The 20,141-nt window shown below is 39.9% G+C and overlaps 1 protein-coding gene across 5 annotated transcripts in view; it reads left to right on the top strand.

The window, feature by feature from the left end:
- Nucleotides 1-20,141, top strand: part of BTBD9 (BTB domain containing 9) — a 411,686-nt gene that overhangs the window by 328,144 nt on the left and 63,401 nt on the right. For all 5 annotated transcript variants that reach the window (XM_027127128.1, XM_027127127.1, XM_027127130.1 and 2 more), the window contains one exon: nt 4,770-4,877. In XM_027127128.1, the coding sequence (XP_026982929.1) occupies nt 4,770-4,877 (108 nt within the window). The remainder of the gene's footprint in view (nt 1-4,769; nt 4,878-20,141) is intronic.

Raw genomic sequence — 20,141 nt, 5'->3', positions numbered from 1 at the left:
TGGGAAAACTCAGCAAGAGCAGCAGCCTTGACCCCTGGCCTTCCAGTGGAGTCTCCCACGAACAATGGACAGTTAGAAGCAGGCAAAACAGACACTTGCTGCTGATCTAAAAGACACCAATTCAATGGAGAAGCTGTTGATCTCAAGTGTTAAACCTCAGCCATTGTTCACAATCTGGCACAGAATTAATCCCTTAAGAAAAGTATGAAAAAAATGCCATTCAGCACAACATAGTTTGTCATCGCATGCATAATGCAGACTTTCCAATTAGAATGCTATAATTTGGAAACTTTCTTCACAGACTGATGAGAGAGCAATTATTTTAAAAAAGGGAAAACTCAGTCCACTGGGTTTGCCTCAAGTCACTTCTGACTCAAGTCACAAAGACAAGAGTTTTGAAAACATATTCGCTATTGAATTTTGTATCAAAACACCAGCAAGGAGAGCAATTAGTTGCTGTAAACTGAACCCCAGTAATCAATGGTATGCAGCCAGCCAGAGCACTTATGGAAGATGTAAGCAAAATCACATCTGCTAATCAATTTTAAAAAGCCCAGCTCTTCACTGCTTTTCAGGGAAATTCCACAATGAGAATAAGGAAGATGGAGGAGACGGTATTTCATATCACCAGGCATTTCATGCAGTGCTCATTAGGTGGAGGGGTTTGTGGCCACAGCTAAACACAGATTTGAGCTGCATCAATAGATCTTGGCTTGCAGCTTCCTTTATTCAGCCCCTTTGAAAATGGCTTCTGATGTGTGGGTGGGGGGATGTCGGGTATGTTTAAGGAGCTACTCTCAATTAACGTCAGAGGGAGTGTGTCTGTCCTGGGCCAGCTCACCGGGCAGACCTTTTCTGGCAGATTACAAATCGGAAATATTGCTGTGTTGTTGCAGGTGCAAAGATAGGGGAGCAGACTTTGCTGGCAGGGAAAGAAGTGAAGGGAATTGGTGGGCTTTACAGTTGTGCCTTATTAGAACAAAATTTCTCTCCATGGGCAAAAAAGAGATTGAGCCAATTTTTCCTTTAGTGTCCTTAAGCTGTGCTTGCTTTTTTTTCAGTTGAATCAACAGAGGGGTTTTCATTCCCGGCTAAGCCTACATTCCAAGCAAATATGCACCCTAGCACATAAATTAGAACCCCTTTCATATAGAGAACAAACTAGTGGCTACCAGTGGGGGGGGAAGGGGAGGGTGAGGGGCAATATAGGGGTAGAGGATTTAAAAATGGCTATTATGGGATTATATGAAATCATGTGTGTGAAATTTTTGAAAATTGTAGAGCACTATAGAATTTGAAGAATCTTTCATTCAATTTAAAGAAAAGAATCTCTCTTAAAAACTCCTATGTGTAGGTGAGTCTGAGCCCTTGCTTGACAACCTGAGATCCATCAGTGTCCCTTTTCCACTCAGGAGTCACCGTGACCCTGCATTTCCAGCCCCCAAGGACTCTTAATAGAGGAATAAAGAGGAGATGTCTCAACTGGTATGTGCACTTGGCTGCTGTTCAGAAAAAAGAATTTAGGCCAGGAGAAATTATTGAGGTAAAGATTGATAGAGTAGGCTAATAAAAATTAGTATCTTCAGCATGCAAACTGTGATAGGCAGTGGATTAATATCCTTTAAATATAAAGGGCATCTTGTAAGTCATTAACAAAAGGATAAATATAAGTAGAAAATGGGTAAAACGTTCAAGTTCAATGATAAGTAAACGACAAATTAAAATAATGAGAGATATTTCATCTATCAAATTGGCAGCATTTTTAAAGGTAATATACAATATTGGTGATGATGCACAGAACAGGCGTTTTTATACACTGCTGGTAATGTGAGTATAAATTGGTGCAGACTGTCGTTGCAGGTGAGGGGACAGGTGTGCAGCTGTTCTATAGTACATATCAAGGCCTCATAAGCCCTGCTCCAGGAGTTCCGCTTCTAGCGACTTTCAAAGGCAATAACCATAGATTTAGCTTAAGAATGCTCATAACAGAGGTTTCATAACAGTGCAATATTATCAACTACGTAAATGTCCAACAGTAAGAGACTAAGTAAATTATGGGACATCCACACAGTGAAATTCTATGAAACCAGTACATATGATGAGGAAGAATATTTGATGATGCAAAAAAAAGATATTCATAATAGGTCATTAAGCAAAGAAGCAATTTGCACCATGTGTATGTGTTTACAAAATTACTGGAATTACAAGTGATCTTCATTTTACCTTGAAAGAAATTGGAGGACTTTATAGAATAAGTTACTGTAACTTTTTCCATAAAACATTTTTCCATGAAAAGTATTTTTCCATGAAAAATATTTTTCCATGAAATATTTGAAGATCTGGTTAGATTTTATCCCAAAAGGGACTGATTATTTTCATTTGGATACACTGGTAGAAGCACTAACTCATGATTATCCAGAATGATATGGATTATGATAAACCTGGCTCTCCGTAAATAATCCAAAATTCCATTGGGAAACAGCTTCAACGTCACCTCCCAAAAAGCCTGTTACCAGGGCTGTTCAATAAAGAGAATGGTTAATTATTTTGAAGTTTTTTTTCCTGGTTTTAATCTACTCTGGCAGAGTTATGAATGATTTCAGCCCAGAACATATATGGAACATATGCTATAAACAGAGCCCACATGTTTGGAGTAGAATTTTTTAAAAACAGAGAGATCAACGATCTTTCTAAAAGGTTTATATTCATTCTGAGAGCCAAACATAGAAGCAAAAATTACATTTTTAAAAGTTACTAAGTATAAATTAATATAAGCTAACTGCATAAAAGTGCTGAGCGACTAGAGTAATATTTGAGGAAATGACTAGTGAGGGAAATGATTCACTTTCTTATCACGCACACTGGTATAATCTAAAAGTAGAATTATTGGACACTAAAAACAATAGGGTGGATTCCTGTCTGATTGATTCAGAGTACTTTGAGAGATTAAATACTTAGGTGAGTTCAAGAGAATCAGTAGCATGTACAGTATTACACATCTGTTTATGCTTTCCAAAACCTTTTAACAGTTTTCTCTACTTAAAAGATAAATTCTAACCTATTAAGTAGTGTGTACTATCATTGATAGCAAACAAAATTACAATTGAAAATCAGGAACTAAGGGGAAAGCAGAACACAGTGGCATTTCTAATCCTTAGTAATAGCTTTAGAGGTGACACTAAACTGAACTTGTGCAAAGGACTGTCATTGATTGTAATTGCAGGATTAAGGAGAAATAATACAAACTACTTTTGTAGAGTGATGGGTTATAGGTTGTAAACTATGACCCAGATACATAGCCTGGGAGTAAAGGAAACATTTGACAGCAGAGTACAGAAAGGGGCTTTGGTCAGGACACCAGGTTGGAACCCTCACTGAGTTTAGATAAACTACTTAACAGCTTTAAGCCTCACTTTCACCATATATAATTTGATGAGAATAATAATGCTTGCTAAGAGGACTTTTGGAAAGATTTAATGAGTTACGTAGAGCATTTAGCATAGGGCCTGGTACATGGTAAGCATTACAGAAACGTTGGCCATTATAATAATAATGATCATTGTTGTTATTGTTACAAATGATCTACTGATATTCGCTCAGCAAATATTCATTGAGTGTAGGCTCTGTGTGAGAGTCTGTGCCAAGTCCTGCGTGTGGAAAAACCAATAAGACATAGACACTGTCTTCAGGGAGCTCACTCTGTTCTAGCTGGTGGAGGAAACAAATGTGCATGCCCAACTGTAAAGCAATAAGATAGATATTTTGTATGGGAAGGACTTTTGAGGCTGAAATTATAGAAAACAATGATCTCTCACCACAGTGGCACTGTCAGAAGCAAAAGGCTGGACTGTGGTCTGCTCCCATATTATAATATTTAGATTCTTTTTTTATTCTATTTTTAAAATTCAGGAATGACACACATACAGTGCACAAACCTTTTGTGACTAGCTTGATGAATATTTACACATGTATATACCCATGTAACTTCCACTAGATCAAAATTAGCCCATTTCCAGCATCCTAGACGGTTCCCTCACCCTTTCCCAATCATTCCCTCCCCCAGAGGTAACTACCATTCTGATTCCTGTCACCATAGATAAATCTTGTCTCTTTTGAGCTTCAAGTAAATAAAATCACGTAGTCAATACTTTGGTTCTTATCTGAGCTGAAAAGGGGGATAAGAAGAACAGGACCAATATAATCAATTTCTAAGAAATAAGTTTTACTGACGAATATATGTTTGCCTGTATCTCCCAGTCAGGCAGTCTTACGAGAGCTATGCAGAAAGTTTGGTCAGAATGAGAAGGAACCTGAAACATGTTTAAGGTCATTGGGGCATACTAGTAACTACCACTTAGAATACCAATTAGAAAGCACAGATTTCCCCATGAACAGTGGTCTCAAGGGTGTTACCTTTGTTCAGCCCAGCCCAAGAGATGAGAGCTGGAAGAATCAGGAAGGAGGATTTGGTGACATCTCCCTGATAAGCCAATCAGAAGATCTTTGCCACTTGGGGGACAGAGGCCGCCTGGGGTTGGGTGACTTGTGAAATAAATTTTTAAAGAAACAAGCCTCTCACTGCAGGCTGACTCCACCTTCTCCCAGCATGCTTTCGTTGGGGATTCACTTTCTTTCTTTAGTCCTGGAAGTGTGTGGGCAAAGAAGACAGGTTGGAAGGCTAGAGTAGACATAGATCCCCTCACGCACACAGCCTAAGGAAAGAGCCAGGTGGAGCATTCACAGCATTCTTATGTTTTCCTCCTGTTCAGGTTATTACTGTGGGACTGTGACGATCGGAGCTATAGCTACTACGTCGAGGTTTCCACCAACCAGCAGCAGTGGACCATGGTAGCCGACAGAACTAAAGTCACCTGCAAGTAAGTTACATCCTTCAGGAATTTATGCCACTTTAAAAAGACAATCTTTCCACTGGATTCAGAAGGTTCCAATGAAGATTCATGGGGTCACCAAATTATATTCTTCTTTGGAGGTTAAAACATTCTAATGATCCTTTACTTCAGTTTTGACTATTAAGTACTTGGATGAGAATTTACTTTATATGACCAAAGAAGCATTTCTTATTTTGTGGTTTTAACTTAATTTTTAAAAATGGCATGTATCTAGGCAGGGAAAACAAAGACACTTTTCACATGCAATCCTCTCTCAGGTCCTTGCCCCACATCCCATACTACCCCTTCGGGACTTTTTTCTTCCTTAGTGATTTTTGCTGATGCAATACACACTTTAGTAGTATTCTGAGACTCTCACCTATTCCCCACCCTCATATCATTCTCAGGGTTACCTTTAAATATTTATTTCATCTCCATGTTAGTTACACTGTTACCTAAACTAAGGAAAGTTTGTATCTTAGGTCTCCTGTGGGAAACAGAAACATTTCATGCATATGGCATTGGGGCTCTGTTTGACCTTACCTGGTTATGGGTGAAGCCAGGCAGAAGGATTCTGAGTTCTGACCAGCTTAGAATCATGCTAAGAATGAATATAACCACCACTCAGATTGAAATTAGCACATCTGCAGCATCCTAGAAGCTTCCCTCATACCTTTTCCCAGTCATTGCCTGAAAAGAGCTCAGTGCCTTTTTGTGTAGAGCCAGATGCTGTGGGAGGCAAGATAAAGCAAATAGCTGAGATTTCTTTTTTTTTATTTTAATTGAGATATGATTCCCATACCATAGAATTCACCCTTTTAAACTGTACAATTTAGTGGGTTTTAGTATGTTCAGAGTTGTGCCATCGTCATGACTAGCTACTGTTCCAGAACATTTTCACCACCCCAAAAAGAACCCTCCTGCCCATTAGCAGTCTCCCCACTTCCCTCCAGAGCCCACAGGTCCAGCACCCAGTAATCTGCTTTCTGTCACTATGGATTTAAGTATTCTGGACGTTTTATATAAATGGAATCATATAGTATATGATCTTTTGCTCCAGCCTCCTTTCACTTAGTATAATGTTTTCAGGGTTCATTCATGTTATAGCATGTATCAGTACTTCATTTCCTTTTTATGACTGAGTAGTATTCCATAATATAGGAATATATATAGCACATTTTGTTTATCCATTTATCAGCTGATGAACATTTGAATTGTTTCTACTTTTTGGCTATTATGAGTATTGCTGCTATGAACGTTCCTGTACAAGTTTTTGTGGGAACATATGTTTTCAGTTCTCTTGTATATATACCTATGAGTGGAATTGTTGGGTCTTATAGTAACTCTATGTTTAAGTTTTTGAGGAACTGCCAAACTTGTCCACAACAGCTGTACCATTTTGCATTCCTACCAGCAGTGTAACAAGGTTTCAATTTATCCACATTCTTGCCAGTACTTGTTATTGTCTATCTTTTTGTTCATAGCCATCCTAGTGGGAGTGAAGTAGCATCTCATAGTGGGTTTGATTTGCATTTTCCTGATGGCTAATGATGTTGAACATCCTTTCAAGATTTCATAATAGCATTAATGATGGCTTGTTTGATGCAATGTCTGACATCCTCACCATTATTATTATAGTAATTTTATAGCATGTTTGTATTGGTTAGGGTAACATATGCTGCTGTAACAAATAGTGGCTTCAGTATGTCAGTGGCTTAACACAGTAATGTACTTCTCAATCATAAGTATTCCTGGTTGTCAAGTGGCTCTTCACAGATGATTGAGGAACCCAGGTGTCTTCCTTCTTGTGGTTCTGCCATCATCTAGGGCCTCATCAGCATCATTTGCATCTAACTGATAGATGGGGAAAGAGCAGAGAGAAGGTAAACCTGGATCTGAACAGCCTTGGCCTGGGTATAGTAAACATCACTTCCACTTGCATTCCACTGGGGAGAACTAGTCAGTTGCCACACTAGATGCTAGTAGGACTAGGAAACGTAGTCAGCTCCCGGCTGGGCAGCCACTTCTCAGTGGATCGCAGATCTTGTAGCCATCTCTACCATACCAGAAGAAAACTAACAATTATTTAGTAACTAGTATTCCTTTACCTGCATGTATTTTATCTTATTCTGTCCTGAATACAAAACACCTTGTGTGGGATATTGTCCTCATTTTATAAAAGAGAGAATGAAGGGCTCTTTCTCTTGGTACCACATTCCCTCCTAGAACCCAAAGCATTGCTAAACCAAGGTGGATGATGAAAACTGGGAAATGAAGTGATTCTCTTATTTCCAAGCTCCCAGAACCCTTTTTATACACTAGGAAGGCCTTCAAGGCCCATGAACAACCACCCATTTATCTTTCCAGAGTCATTGCTTATTGGGCATACAGCTCACAAACCAGACCCTCTCTGCCTCATCTTTTACACATCTCACTGATTACCATCACCCATCTCTTCTGTCATTTTATGAGTTATAAATTGGATTCCTCATCTCTTTTATGTCCTCCTGTTGAAGGTGTTATACAACTGGGTTTTCAACAAGAACTGGTTGACTAACTACTGACAAAGTACATATAATGATTTTATATTTATTTAAATGGATTTTTCTTGATTCAAAAACCCATTCACTCATTAGACCCTCTCCCAGTAGCCTTGCATTAAGTCATCAGCATCTTTTTTTTTCTCTTTTTAATTTTTTGTTTCCATTAGTTGGTGGGTTTCAATAATATAAGTGTTTTTAACCTTGTATGTTAGCACTTAGATACTATAGCAGTAAGTGTTTTACAAATTAATAAATAATATATTAGAAGAACAAGAGTAGTAGCAAGAAGGCGAGTGCCTATTAATCCTCTAGGAATCAATGGAGCCAAAGGTTATGATTTAATGTTTATAGACATAACCTGAATCTATTGTGCCTCCCATTTTTGAGTTAGTTCTTAGAAGTTGTATTGATTGGCCAACCAGTTCATTCGGGCTTTCCTGTAACATCTTATGGAAGATATGTAGATGATAAAAGAAGAAAGCCCTTCCTTTTGAACTAATGTCCTCCAGAGCAGTCCTCAAGAGAGGATCCTATTAGCTTCAAGTATTGTAGCCTGTTTTTTCTGTGTGTGTGTGTGTTTTTTTTTTTTTGCGTTACGCGGACCTCTCACTGTTGTGGCCTCTCCCGTTGCGGAGCACAGGCTCCGGACGCGCAGGCCCAGTGGACATGGCTCACGGGCCCAGCTGCTCCATGGCATGTGGGATCTTCCCGGACTGGGGCACAAACCTGTGTCCCCTGCATCGGCAGGCGGATTCTCAACCACTGCGCTACCAGGGAAGCCCTGTAGCCTGCTTTTTGGTGAAGTAAAGTATGCAAGTTATGTTATAAATGAAATTCTATAGGACCATTAGAAATCAATAGCCCTGCCTCTTGATAGCATTCTACCTAGTCAAGAAATCAGAGGACAGATTTTTGCTGTCCTCTGAAAAAGACCTAGGGAGTGAAATTCTCCAATGTCTTCCTATAAATTCCTGCTCCTGGGTTAGAATAGTTTCCTTTTTTGGGCTGCTACAGTTGAAGCTTTCAGGATAAAGGCTCATTTTCTATCATATATAATCCTGTTTTTATATTGACTGATTAGGGGTTTTTCCCAGCTTATTGAGATGTAATTGATATATAACGTTGTATAAGGTTAGACTGTGCAACACAGTGATTTGGTATATGTATACATTGCAAAATGATCACCACAGCAAGTTTACCATCCATCACCTCACCTAGTTATAATTTTATTTCTTATGGGGAGAACTTTTAAGATCTACTCTCTTAGTAACTTTGAAATATACAATGTACTGTTAACTGTAGTCACCGTGGTGTACATTATACCCCCAGAACATATTTATCTTGTAATAGGAAGTTTGTACCTTTTAACCACCTTCTCCCATTTCTCTCACCCCGCCCCGCCCAGTGTCTGGCAGCCATCAGTCTTTTCTGTTTCTATGAGTTTGTTTAGATTTCACATATAAGTGAGATCATACAATATTTGTCTTTCTGTGTCTGAGTTACTTCACTTAGCATCATGCCCTCAAGATTTATGTATGTTTTCACAAATGTATCAGCTGATTTTATAAAATTACTTTTTGTTCTCTTTTTTCACATAATCTATTCCTATACCTTTTAACCTTATTTTACTTTCTTTAGAAAATAAATTATTTATTTTTGGCTGCGTTGGGTCTTTGTTGCTGTGCGCAGGCTTTCTGTAGTTGCGGCAAGCGGGGGCTACTCTTCATTGCAGTGCACGGGCTTCTCATTGTGGTGGCTTCTCTTGTTGCGGAACACGGGCTCTAGGCATGCAGGCTTCAGTAACTGCGGCATGTGGGCTCAGTAGTTGTGGCTTGCAGGCTCTAGAGCGCAGGCTCGGTAGTTGTGGCGCACGGGCTTAGTTGCTCCGCAGCATGTGGGATCTTCCTGGACCAGGGCTCGAACCCGTGCCCCCTACATTAGCAGGTGGATTCTTAAGCACTGCGCCACCAGGGAAGTCCCTTATTTCACTTTTTAATCGTTGATTCCTTTTCTCTACTGTCTTCTAAATTGCTGAACCCTAAATCTGTATCAGTACAGTAAAATACTAACATCAGTTTTTCTTTTTTTATTATAAATGTAAAACATGCCCATGGAAAGTTATTTTCAACAGTCCAAGAAGATATAAGTGAAAAGTAAATTTTTACCCTCCCATCTTCTGTTTCATTCCTCAGAAGTAACTACTTTTGACTTTTTTTAGTTTTTATAACTTCTCAATTATAAATAATATTTTTATATCTCTGTTTATCAACTTCACTAACTCCTTGGTATAAAAATAAATGAGGAATTTAGCTCACTTAACCACTCCTCATTTTTTGTTAGTTATGTTTTTCTTTTTAGTTCTACTATTACTTACCTTTTAAAATTAAACAATGTACTTAAACCTCTGTTTTTTGATCCATCAATTGTGGATAGTGTATCTTGACTCCCTACTATGTTAGTGAAGAAATTACCACCCCTACATTTCCCTCTGTCTCTCCTCCTCAATGAGGTTAGCTGTCCCACCTCATTGACATTGTGAAGATTTTTGATATTATTTTCTGTTTGTTTGATTTATTTAAATCTTCCATGTGTTGGCTCTAAACTGATCCTGAAAAGGGAAAACCACTGAGAACTCATTATAATATTATGATTATATAAACATTGCTCCCTACAGATCTAGTAATTCATTGGCTCTGTAGTGAGGGAAATGCTGTTCAACGTCATTGAACTTGTGCCCCTCTTGGAAGAATTGTGCTGTGTTCAGATCACAGATTCAATTTTCTTACAAGTGCTCGGAAGTATTCCACAAATGATAAATAACTAGCTTCATATTAGCCAGCTTTTTGTTTTCCTGGAGTTCCTAATTGCCTCTTTTTCCTGTTATAGAAGTTCTGAAGCATACTTATGTTCGCTGGTTAATTTTTTTCCCCTTTTTTTAAATTGACGTATAGTTGATGTACAATATTACATAAGTTACAGGTGTACAATATAGTGATTCACAATTTTTAAAGGTTATCCTCTATTTGTAGTTATAAAATATTGGCTATATTCCCTGTGTTGTATAGTATATCCTTGCAGCTTATCTTATACATAATAGTTTGTACCTCTTAGTTCCCTACCCCTATATGGTCCCTCCTCCCCTCCCCACTGGTCTCTGTATCTTTTTTTATTATTATTATATTTAAAATCTTTTTTTATTTTTTGGCTGCATTGGGTCTTCGTTGCTACACACGGGCTTTCTCTAGTTGTGGTGAGTGGGGGCTATTCTGTTGCAGTGTGCGGGCTTCTCACTGAGGTGGCTTCTCTTGTTGCAGAGCACGGGCTCTAGGTGTGTGGACTTCAGTAGTTGCAGCACACAGTCCTAGAGTGTGCAGGCTTCAGTAGTTGTGGCGTGTGGGCTCAGTAGTTGTGGCGCATGGGCTTAGTTGCTCCACAGCATGTGGGATCTTCCGAGACCAGGGATCAAATCCATGTCCCCTGTACTGGCAGGAGGATTCTTAACCACTGCGCCACCAGGGAAGTTCCTCTTCTCTGTATCTTTGAGTCTGTTTTTTTTCTTTCACTAGTTTGTTGTATTTTTTAGATTCCACATATAAGTGATACCTTACGGTATTTGTCTTTCTCTGTCTGACTTATTTCACTTAGCATAATATCCTCCAAGTCCATCCATGTTGTTGCAAATGGCAAGATTTCATCCTTTTTATGGCTGAGTAGCAGTACTCCATTGTGTGTGTGTGTGTGTGTGTGTGTGTGTGTGTGTGTGTGTATCACAGCTTCTTTATCCATTCTTCTGTTGATGGACACTTAGGTGGCTTCCATATCTTGGTAATTATAAATAATGCTGCTGTGAACATTGGGGTGCATGTATCATTTCGAATTAGTGGCTTTGTTTTCTTTGGATGTATACCCAGGAGTGGAATTGCTGTGTCATATGGTAGTTCTATCTTTAGTTTTTTGAGAAAACTCCATACTGTTTTCCACTGTGGCTGCAGCAGTTTACATCCCATCATTGGTTAATTTTTGAACAGACTGCTTCCTAGGCCTACTCTACAGCTGTGATCTTTTTGTAGAATGTGGGTAAAGGGGTAATAAAACCCTTTTTCCTTTGCAGGAGATATTGTCCTTTGGCCCAGTTACCTTTCTAGATCTCTTCCCCTGAAAATCTGATCGAAGTGGAATGTCAGCTGGGTTATTAGGCAACATTGCTTATGATAAAAATCACCCCTGATTGGTCAGTTGCATCTGGCTGGGAGGACTTTTAATATCTCCTTGGAAGTCATAGCTTTGGGTTTCCTGAGTGTGATGACTTGTGACTAGACATGTCCCTCATGAAAGTTCTGGGATCTGCGTTTATGGAACTATTACAAGAGATATTATTTTCAATTTGAAATATAAGGCTTCTAGACCAGAGAGGCCCACACCTGCCCAGAGTAAGTCTGTACACTCACCTGAGCTGTGCCACTTGCATGCCAGCAGGAATAACTCCTGTACATTTGTATGGACTGCTACAAGGACTACCCCTGAGGAGGAATGCCTGCTACTACCCTGGTGGCACAGTCTTTTCTCTTCTCTCTCCTGGGTGAATTTGAAGCCAAATACGACTTGATTGGGTCTTAGTTAAGAAGATCCCTTATGAGCATTGCACAGAGTAAATCTATAGGTAATTTCTTCAGAAAGGGTATGTGGAAGGCAAATTTTCAGAATACTTACATACCTGAATCATAGTTTAACTGGATATAGAGTTCAGTTCCTTCAGAATTTTGAAAGCTTGGATTTATTGCCATCTATCATCTAATGTTGCTGATGAGAAATCTGATATAATCAGATTCTTATTCTTTGTAGTAATTTATTTTTCCCTATAGAAGCCTTTAGGATCTTCTCTTCATTCTTGGAGGTCTTAAATTTCACGCTGGTATGACTGGATGTGGGTCGTTTTCCTTCCATCCTGCTCAGTTTGCTATTATATGGAAATCTGCCCAATTTCCCTCAGATTTATGAATAATGTTTCATCCACCTACCATTTTCTAGAAATTCAACAAAATCTTGATTTGCTAATAGCCTTCTTTTGAGTTTGCAACACTATTATGAAGGTATCTCCTTTGTACTTCTTTGATGTCACCTCACTGGTTTCCAGGAAGGGAGCAAGGTAAATGTGCCTATAATGTTGGCCATCTTGAACTTGCAGTCCCAGAAGCTCTACTGCATGGGCTGTTGATACTCCCCAGTGACCCCACGTCCTTCCCCTTTCCTTCCTTGTGCCTGGCTGCGTTTCTCCTGTGTTATGCAGCTGTCTTGTTTCCTGCCAGCATGTGCTCCTTACATATTGACCTCCTACATGTTCATTTTTTAACTGTTTCTTCACTTTGTCTTGGTTCCATTGACTAATAATTCTGTCTGCCAAAGTGTTAGTGATGTAGGCCATCATCTGTCCAAGACTGTGCCCCCTTGGCAAACATTTTGGCAAATATAAAAAATTAGATATAAAAAATAGGGTAATGCTGAAGATTTTCTTTTTCCACTTGAGATTTCTGTGGTTCTAATCTGGAACTACCTAGTGTCTCTAGATTTTAGGCTGATTTTCTCACAGACTGTCCATCTGCCTGCCAGATATACTAACCAGATTTCCTTTTGAGTAAATTTTCTTCCCTAGCCTAAGTGGTCATTAAAATGATGTTGTGAAGAGTTTTTAGGGAATTCACTGGCAGTCCAGTGGTTAGGACTCCGAGCTCTCACTGCCAAGGGCCCAGGTTCGATCCCTGGTTAGGGAACTAAAAATCCCATAAACCATGTGGCATGGCCAAGAAAAACCAAAAAAACGAAAGAAACAGAGTTTTTAATAACTTAAGAAAATACTTATACAAGATTTTTTAAACAGGATACAAAATTATAGAATTAATAATCACAAGTAGGAAAAAAAACAATGGAAGAAGAAAGCCAGAAGGAAATATGCCAAAATGTTAATAATGGTTGACTTTGTATATTGGGATTAGGGAAATTATTTCTAGTTTCCTACATTTTTGACCAATTTACATGTACTTCTTTTAAAATCCAAAGGAAAACTTTATTTGAAAAAGATTTTTTTTTTTCTAGCTGCTGCCATAAATGTAGAGATTTGTCCTTGACATTATTTGAGTAGCATATGCTGGCAGAGTGGCATGGTTTATTTACTGTCAGCAATAAATTAAAGAAATTAAATAAGTGCTGTACATAGCAATATCCTAGTAGCTTTTCAGAACCTTGAAGTCACTTACCCTAAGCACAAGTGCTTCCCTGAAAAGGACACCTGAGCCACATTTTCCTTATGCTTCTCCCCGTGGGCCTCTCAGAGCCCAGTTCTCCAAGAGTACTTCTTCCTTTCGTCTTTCCCCAGGACTTCAGAAGACCATTTCCACTTGGGTTTCCCCACTCAGAGGGGCCTGGCCTACTTGAGACCGTGGAACACTACCTTGGATCAGGCAATTTCTATAGCATCCTAACTTTAGAAAGTTTCTCCCCTGGGCCTTCCCTGAGAAGCACTTTGACAGTCTCTATGTCACCTGGAAAAGCTCGTCTGCTCCCTGTACTTCAGCCTGACAGTATTCGTATCTGAGAAGCAGTGTGTCCCCTTTGCTGAATGTTCTGTCGTTTAGTCCTGGGGAGGGGCAACATTCTGTTCTGGGGTCTGTTTCTATTTATTCACTAGGAATCTTAGAATGAGAAGTCATGTTTCTTTCTCTCAGTGCTGCAGTGGTTGAGGACAAGGGGATAAATTAAAGGTGGAGAGTCACAGCCTCAGTAGACTCTGCCAAAGTGTAGCAAGATTGAAAAACGGGACATTTAAACCTAGACTGTTTATTTACCTTGCTGCATCTCCTTTGCCATTGTTAGTGATAAAGTTGAAAAAGCTTCCTTTCCACCGGCTCTGTTTCTTAGGTTGGCACTTAACAAAACGAAAATCTTGGGTTGGTTCCAGGAGGTCACTGCTAATCATGTGACCTGGGGTTGTGTGTAGAGGGCTTGGGGTCACTAATGTGATGCAACAGAAAGAAAGTGGGATTTAATGGAGAAAATAACTTCACCATTGAGACCGCTGATGAGAAGAAGTTCCTGTTTAGTGTCAAGTTTTAATTTCCAGGATGGGATTGCAGATCTTGGCTGTTGCATAGGTCCTGTATTGAAATATTACCACTTTTTGTGAGTCTGCTGTGGTAATAGGTGGGCTGCCCTCCTCAGATCCCTTCCCTGAGCAGTTGGAGGGGTGTCCTTGCTGCTCCTTCTTGAAGCGTGAGCCAGTTAATGGGCTCTGGTTATGTAATTGTCACTTTTAAAATGTTCGATGGAGATTTTATTTTTTCTCTTTTCGTACTTAATTCCATTTCTCTACACAGCATTTGACAGCAATGAAAAAAGCTAGTCATGTTCTTTCCTGTGTTTTTTTTTTTAAAGGGCAAACATTGGTGTTAATTTTGTCAAGAGTTTTAGAGCTTGAATGATAGAGAAACATGTAAGAGGAATGGCAAAAAAAATGAAAAAAAAAAAAACCCACCAGAATTCAGATAAAACACAGAGGATAAAGTCTGGTACTAGGCAGACCCCTGTGTTAATGATGAAGTATCAGAGCCTGCCTTGTGGAAGGCATCTATCTGTTAGACCAGACTTGGAAACACTTGTTAATCATACTTTTGTTTATGGGGTTATGAAGTAGCCAGAGTAGATGAATATTTTGGAATAAAAAACATCAAAAGGGAGTCAGTCACTTATCCTTGCATGTCTAGAGAAGGGATTTACCTTTTGTATTGCAGAAACTTTTTAAGGAAAAGTTTACCCCTGTGTTGGAAGCCACATGGAAAGTAGATTTTGATGCTAAGTGTGTGAACTGAGTTGTAAGTTTAGAGCTATTGGCAGTTCTGTGAACCACCAGGGGAGAGGCCTCTCCCCACCCAGAACATTTGACAGGTGATGGCTCTGGAAGGAAATGAAGTCCCCTTGGATAGCCAGTGATCAGGAGAGAAAAGCTGAGAGCTCTTTTCCCTCTTCCTTGCTTAAACAAGGAGCCATGTTATTCTGTGAGGATAATAATTTTTCCATGTCTATTATTTAAAAAAAAAAATGAGGCATGCCTCAATAAAACTTTCTCAGTGAGCTGTGTGAGTACACTTAAAATGTACGTAGTCAGAAAGATTTTTCTTTTTTTATGGAAATAGCTTTCATATTAATATTATCGTCCAGATGACAAAGATAAGTCAAGACCACCTAGTCCATCTAGCATCATCTGTCTCCTCTCTGCTCTGCTAACTGACCCCTCGACCTTCTCTCTGTAACCTCCCTCAAGTTTACCTCACTTACTGTAGCCAGAGTGGCATTTTTCAAGCACAACCCTTGTACTATATCTGCTTAGAACCCTTAACTGGCTTCCCATTGTTTTCTGGGTAAAGACCATGATTCTTCACGTGGCCTAGAGGGCCTACACAACCTGCCCCCCTCCTGCCTCTCCAGACTTATTCTGCATCACCCTCCCTGTGCTCCCCATGTTCACATCAGCCTAGCTTCCTCTCACATCCCACCACATGTCATACTCTGTCCTCCCACAGAGCCTTTGCACATGCCATGGCCTCTCTCTGGAGCCCACACCCCTGCCCTTTGTCTGGTTAACCCTTATTATCCTTTTGTTCTCAGCTCAAGTCCACTTTCTCAGGAAGTCTGCCCTGACCACCTGTGGCGATCCTTGTTTGTTATTCCTTCTCAGAGAACCGAGCTTCTTTCCTTTGCAGCTGATACTACAGTTTGCACTGACACTTTGCTTAGCAAGGTTATTAAATTACTGTTGTTCTTCCCCTATAGAATGTAAGCACCATCAGAGCAGGGATTTGGTCTGTTTCACTCACTCTTAGCCATGGTCGCCTAGCAAGGACCTAGCACTTGTATTGTTTGAATGAATGAATGGATGAGTGCTACCACTCTGTCTCCAGTCATGCGTGCATGTTGGTTTCTTTTGTCCTCCTGTCTGGAGCTCTTGTCATCAACAGGACTCAATCAGGACCTCTGTCCATCCCAGCTCAGATGCTGTCACATAGAACAAGGAAGAGTTTGTGGGCGAAAATAAAAGTTGTTTGTTGCCCTGATAATGTAGTCCTTGTAGACTAGAAATGTGTCTTCCCAGCATCCTGTTATTAATCCATGATTGATCTGTCATCCTTGATTCATTTATATAGCCTTATTCCACAGCTTCAGTTATTGCCAGAGTTTAGTTTTCTCTGGTCTCCACCATCTATCCTTGCCCCTCAAGTTAATGACTTAGATCCCCCAGTAACAGTTTATCACTTGAGATTGGTTACTGGCTGAAAGTCCATTACTTTTATTTTTAAACACTCACAGAGAGAGTTAAGTTTTTCTTTATGGAGGAGCTGAGTGCTTTAAAAACTGTTTGCCAGCTGTGTCCCTTTTACTTTGGAAATTGATTTGATTTAAAATCCCAAATTTGAAAGGTTAATATGTCTCAGTTGTTTCTCTGGATTTTCAGAGTAAAAGGTTAAAAAATTTAAAAAAAAAAAAAAAAAAAACTGGCCTTAATCTCTGAGGTGGAACTCTAAACCACTGTAAGGCACTCCGTGTGCCTCTCCCAGCAGGGTTAGAGTTTGTTCCACAGAACAGGTCTCACTCTGGGATCCTGGAGCTCTGGATCCCTCCCGTGGTTTTAAGATGGCTTTCAGAGAGTCCAGAGAGGTGCTTGGGAGGCACCTGCCCCCCGCTTACCGTGACCAACCCTTGATTAACCCCTTCCCTGAGATAGGCATTGCCAATAATACAATGCAGTCTGCCCCCCTCCCCTGGGCCTCTAGTCAGAGTCACATAACCCTGAGTAGGCAAGCAAACTGGGCACCTAAAGACACCAGAATAACAGTTGTCATAGAAATCCATTTATTAAAATGAATGGTCAGCATGTGATCTGCAAAAAAGGAAAGCAGAGCCTATTTGTTGGTCAGTGAACAAACGCAGCAGGAAGGAAAGTCAGTGTAGTTTTGACCATATCTTCTTAGAATGACCTGCCTCAGTTTGTCCTGGGGTGGAATGAGAAGTGCTGTCTTGGTAATCATGCCACGATTAACGCTGACTCAGCCGAATCCCAGAGTGCTAAGAGGCTGGTGTTTTCTTCCTAGGTTAAAAAAAAGAAAGTGGGTGGGGAAAGTGTTCCTGTGAACTCAGGTGACCAGCATGCACATAGAAGTCATTTTTAGAGCTAAAAGGGCACTCTTCCTTTGCTATCTGATTTATTTTCTTGGCTTCAGGGGTCTTTTCCATTCATATGTTCTATTAAATGTTGGCCCCTTCTAGAATGGCTTCTCAAACTCAGTTTGTCTAAACCTAGGCTCATCATCATTTTCCCCATAAAGCAGCCCCTCTCTTGATGTCCCTGCTCATGTTGGTGGTAGTACAACTTCTCCAGGGCATCTCTTGCCCCTTTGGTTCTTTCTTCTTTGCCTTCCACAGCCAGTCAAGTACCATGTCTTTTGGTTTGCACCATGTCTTCCTTTATTCTATTCCCTATGTTGCCTCCATCTTAATTCAGACCTTCATACCTCTCTCCCAGAATATTATAGTGGCCTCGAGTGGACTTCCCTCAATCTATACTCTGCATCCGTTGCTGTTCCGGTGTCTGGAACACTGTTGCTGGGTTCGTCTGGCTGTGATTCCTTATTCCCCTGTACAGGCACCTCCAGTGCCTGAGAAAAGCCTCAGATCCTTTCCTGGGTCATCTTCTATTTCTGTATGACCAGCTTTCCCCAAACTTCTTGTTTTCAAATATTCTGTCCCGCTGTTAGTCCTCATGCCCAGATTTCAAATATATAATTACCATATCTCTCTGACTCTTGCCAAACTTTCTAACCTTTATCTCTTTAATTCTGTCTTTACAGGTATCCTACTTAAACTTTCAGTCTGGTCTAATTACTATTGCCAAATAAGTCAGTGCCTTAGATCAGCTAATTATCTTTATTTCCGCTGGCTGATCTTCATGTCTCTACCCATCCTCTGTTCCCTTCAAGACCCAGCTAGAAATGCTCTGTGAGTTCTTCCTTGATCTTTCTCCTCCCGAATGCAAGTAACTGCTCCATTAGCTGAATGCCCACTGTAACTTATTTACATCTAAGTTGATAACATTCACTTTTTCTTAGATCTGTTTCAGAGAAGGGAGGAAATAAGGGGCTAGGCTGGGAGGAAGTTTGCTTTCTAAAAATCTAGCCATTTTTCAAGGTGCAATGGTATCCCCCCCACCCCCCGCGGAAGTACAGGCCAGATTTTCTCAGAGTAGCCTCTACAGTAGTTCATAGGTCTGTCATCAAGTCCGTAGCCCGACCAACTTTGATTGAGTCATATTTGTTGAGCAACCCTAGTAGGTAGAGGCTACCTTGTAAAGGAAAATACTGAGGAACCAGGAAGACATTTCTCCTCTGAAGGAACTTACAGACTCTATACAACTTCTGAATGTTTGGGAGCCATCGCAACACCCCCCCCACCCCCACCCCCACACAGAATGTAAAATATAAAACAGGATCCTATAATCATAAAATATTGTGACTCAAAGTACCTTGGAAATCATAGTCCAAGCCTCTCACTTTACACATGAGCCTCTCAGTTTACACATAGTCCAAGCCTCTCAGTTTACACTTGCCTTTCCCAAGTCCTCATCTAATGAAAGGGTCCAGCTCTCCTGATTCTGAGTCCCCTTTTCCCAGAATTTTGCGTGGCCTATAAGACCATAGGAAAAAACAGACATATAAGGGCTGTAAGAATATAGACATGGTCAGAAAGTGGCATGGGGTTAGGGAAATTTTTCTGGAAAAAAGCACGTGAGCCTACCCACCTACTACTGGCCTACATGGTAGCTGGGAAAACTGGTAATTTCCCGACCAAAGGGACCTATGAACTTCAGATTTAAAAATCAGATAGACATGCAAGTCAGAAATAGATTCATCTTCAAGAAGGTATGATGAGGACTATAGATTACAAAGAAATCCACTTACATTTTCATATAGTTTCCTACCTTGCTATCACTACTACTTTCTCCACACAGTATTAATTTGACCAGCTTATTAATGTTTAATCTAATGTTTGTAATGAGCACTTGTATCATAATTCATACTTTAAAACTTGATTTTAAAAGTATAGTCTCTAAACCAGATTACCTAGGTCTTCATTATCCAGGTTTAGAGTTATTAGCCTCTGTTTTTCTTCCCTTTTTCTTCCTGTTGCCTACTTTAAAAAAAATCATTACATTGTTCATTAAGCCATTTATTAGACTGTTTCCTTCTACCAAAAGAGACTTGCATGTGTGTTTTTCCTCTGTTTTAAGCCAAGATCCATGAAGCATATTTTCCCTACAGTTGACATTTTCTTTTCATGATCCCTTGACATGGAATGTAAGTGAATTTCACCATGGTGGTTGTAAATTATGTACTGAGTTGTCAGTAACACACATTTCTTACAAAGCTTTAAAGTGTAGTTTTAGAGTGGTGATCATCTGGAATTGCACACATTTACCAGATGTTTTGGAAGGAGTTAGTGAGTGCTTTCTGCTCATACACTTTTTACCTCTGTATCCAAATTTATGCAACAGTTCAGAGCCCACGTAAAAAAACCTAAACTGAGCAAAAGAATGTTTGTGCTCTTAGTGACGTGGCTGCACAGTCTTGACCAGGAAGGAGTGGTGAGTTGTCACCTTGTTCGTCCTTCT

Source organism: Aethalodelphis obliquidens, unplaced genomic scaffold, assembly GCF_003676395.1.
Source record: "Aethalodelphis obliquidens isolate GAN/ISIS:26980383/991018 unplaced genomic scaffold, ASM367639v1 scaffold31, whole genome shotgun sequence".
NCBI lineage: Eukaryota > Metazoa > Chordata > Mammalia > Artiodactyla > Delphinidae > Aethalodelphis > Aethalodelphis obliquidens.
Note: the sequence above shows the minus strand (reverse complement) of the source record. Positions and strands in the feature narration are given on the sequence as shown.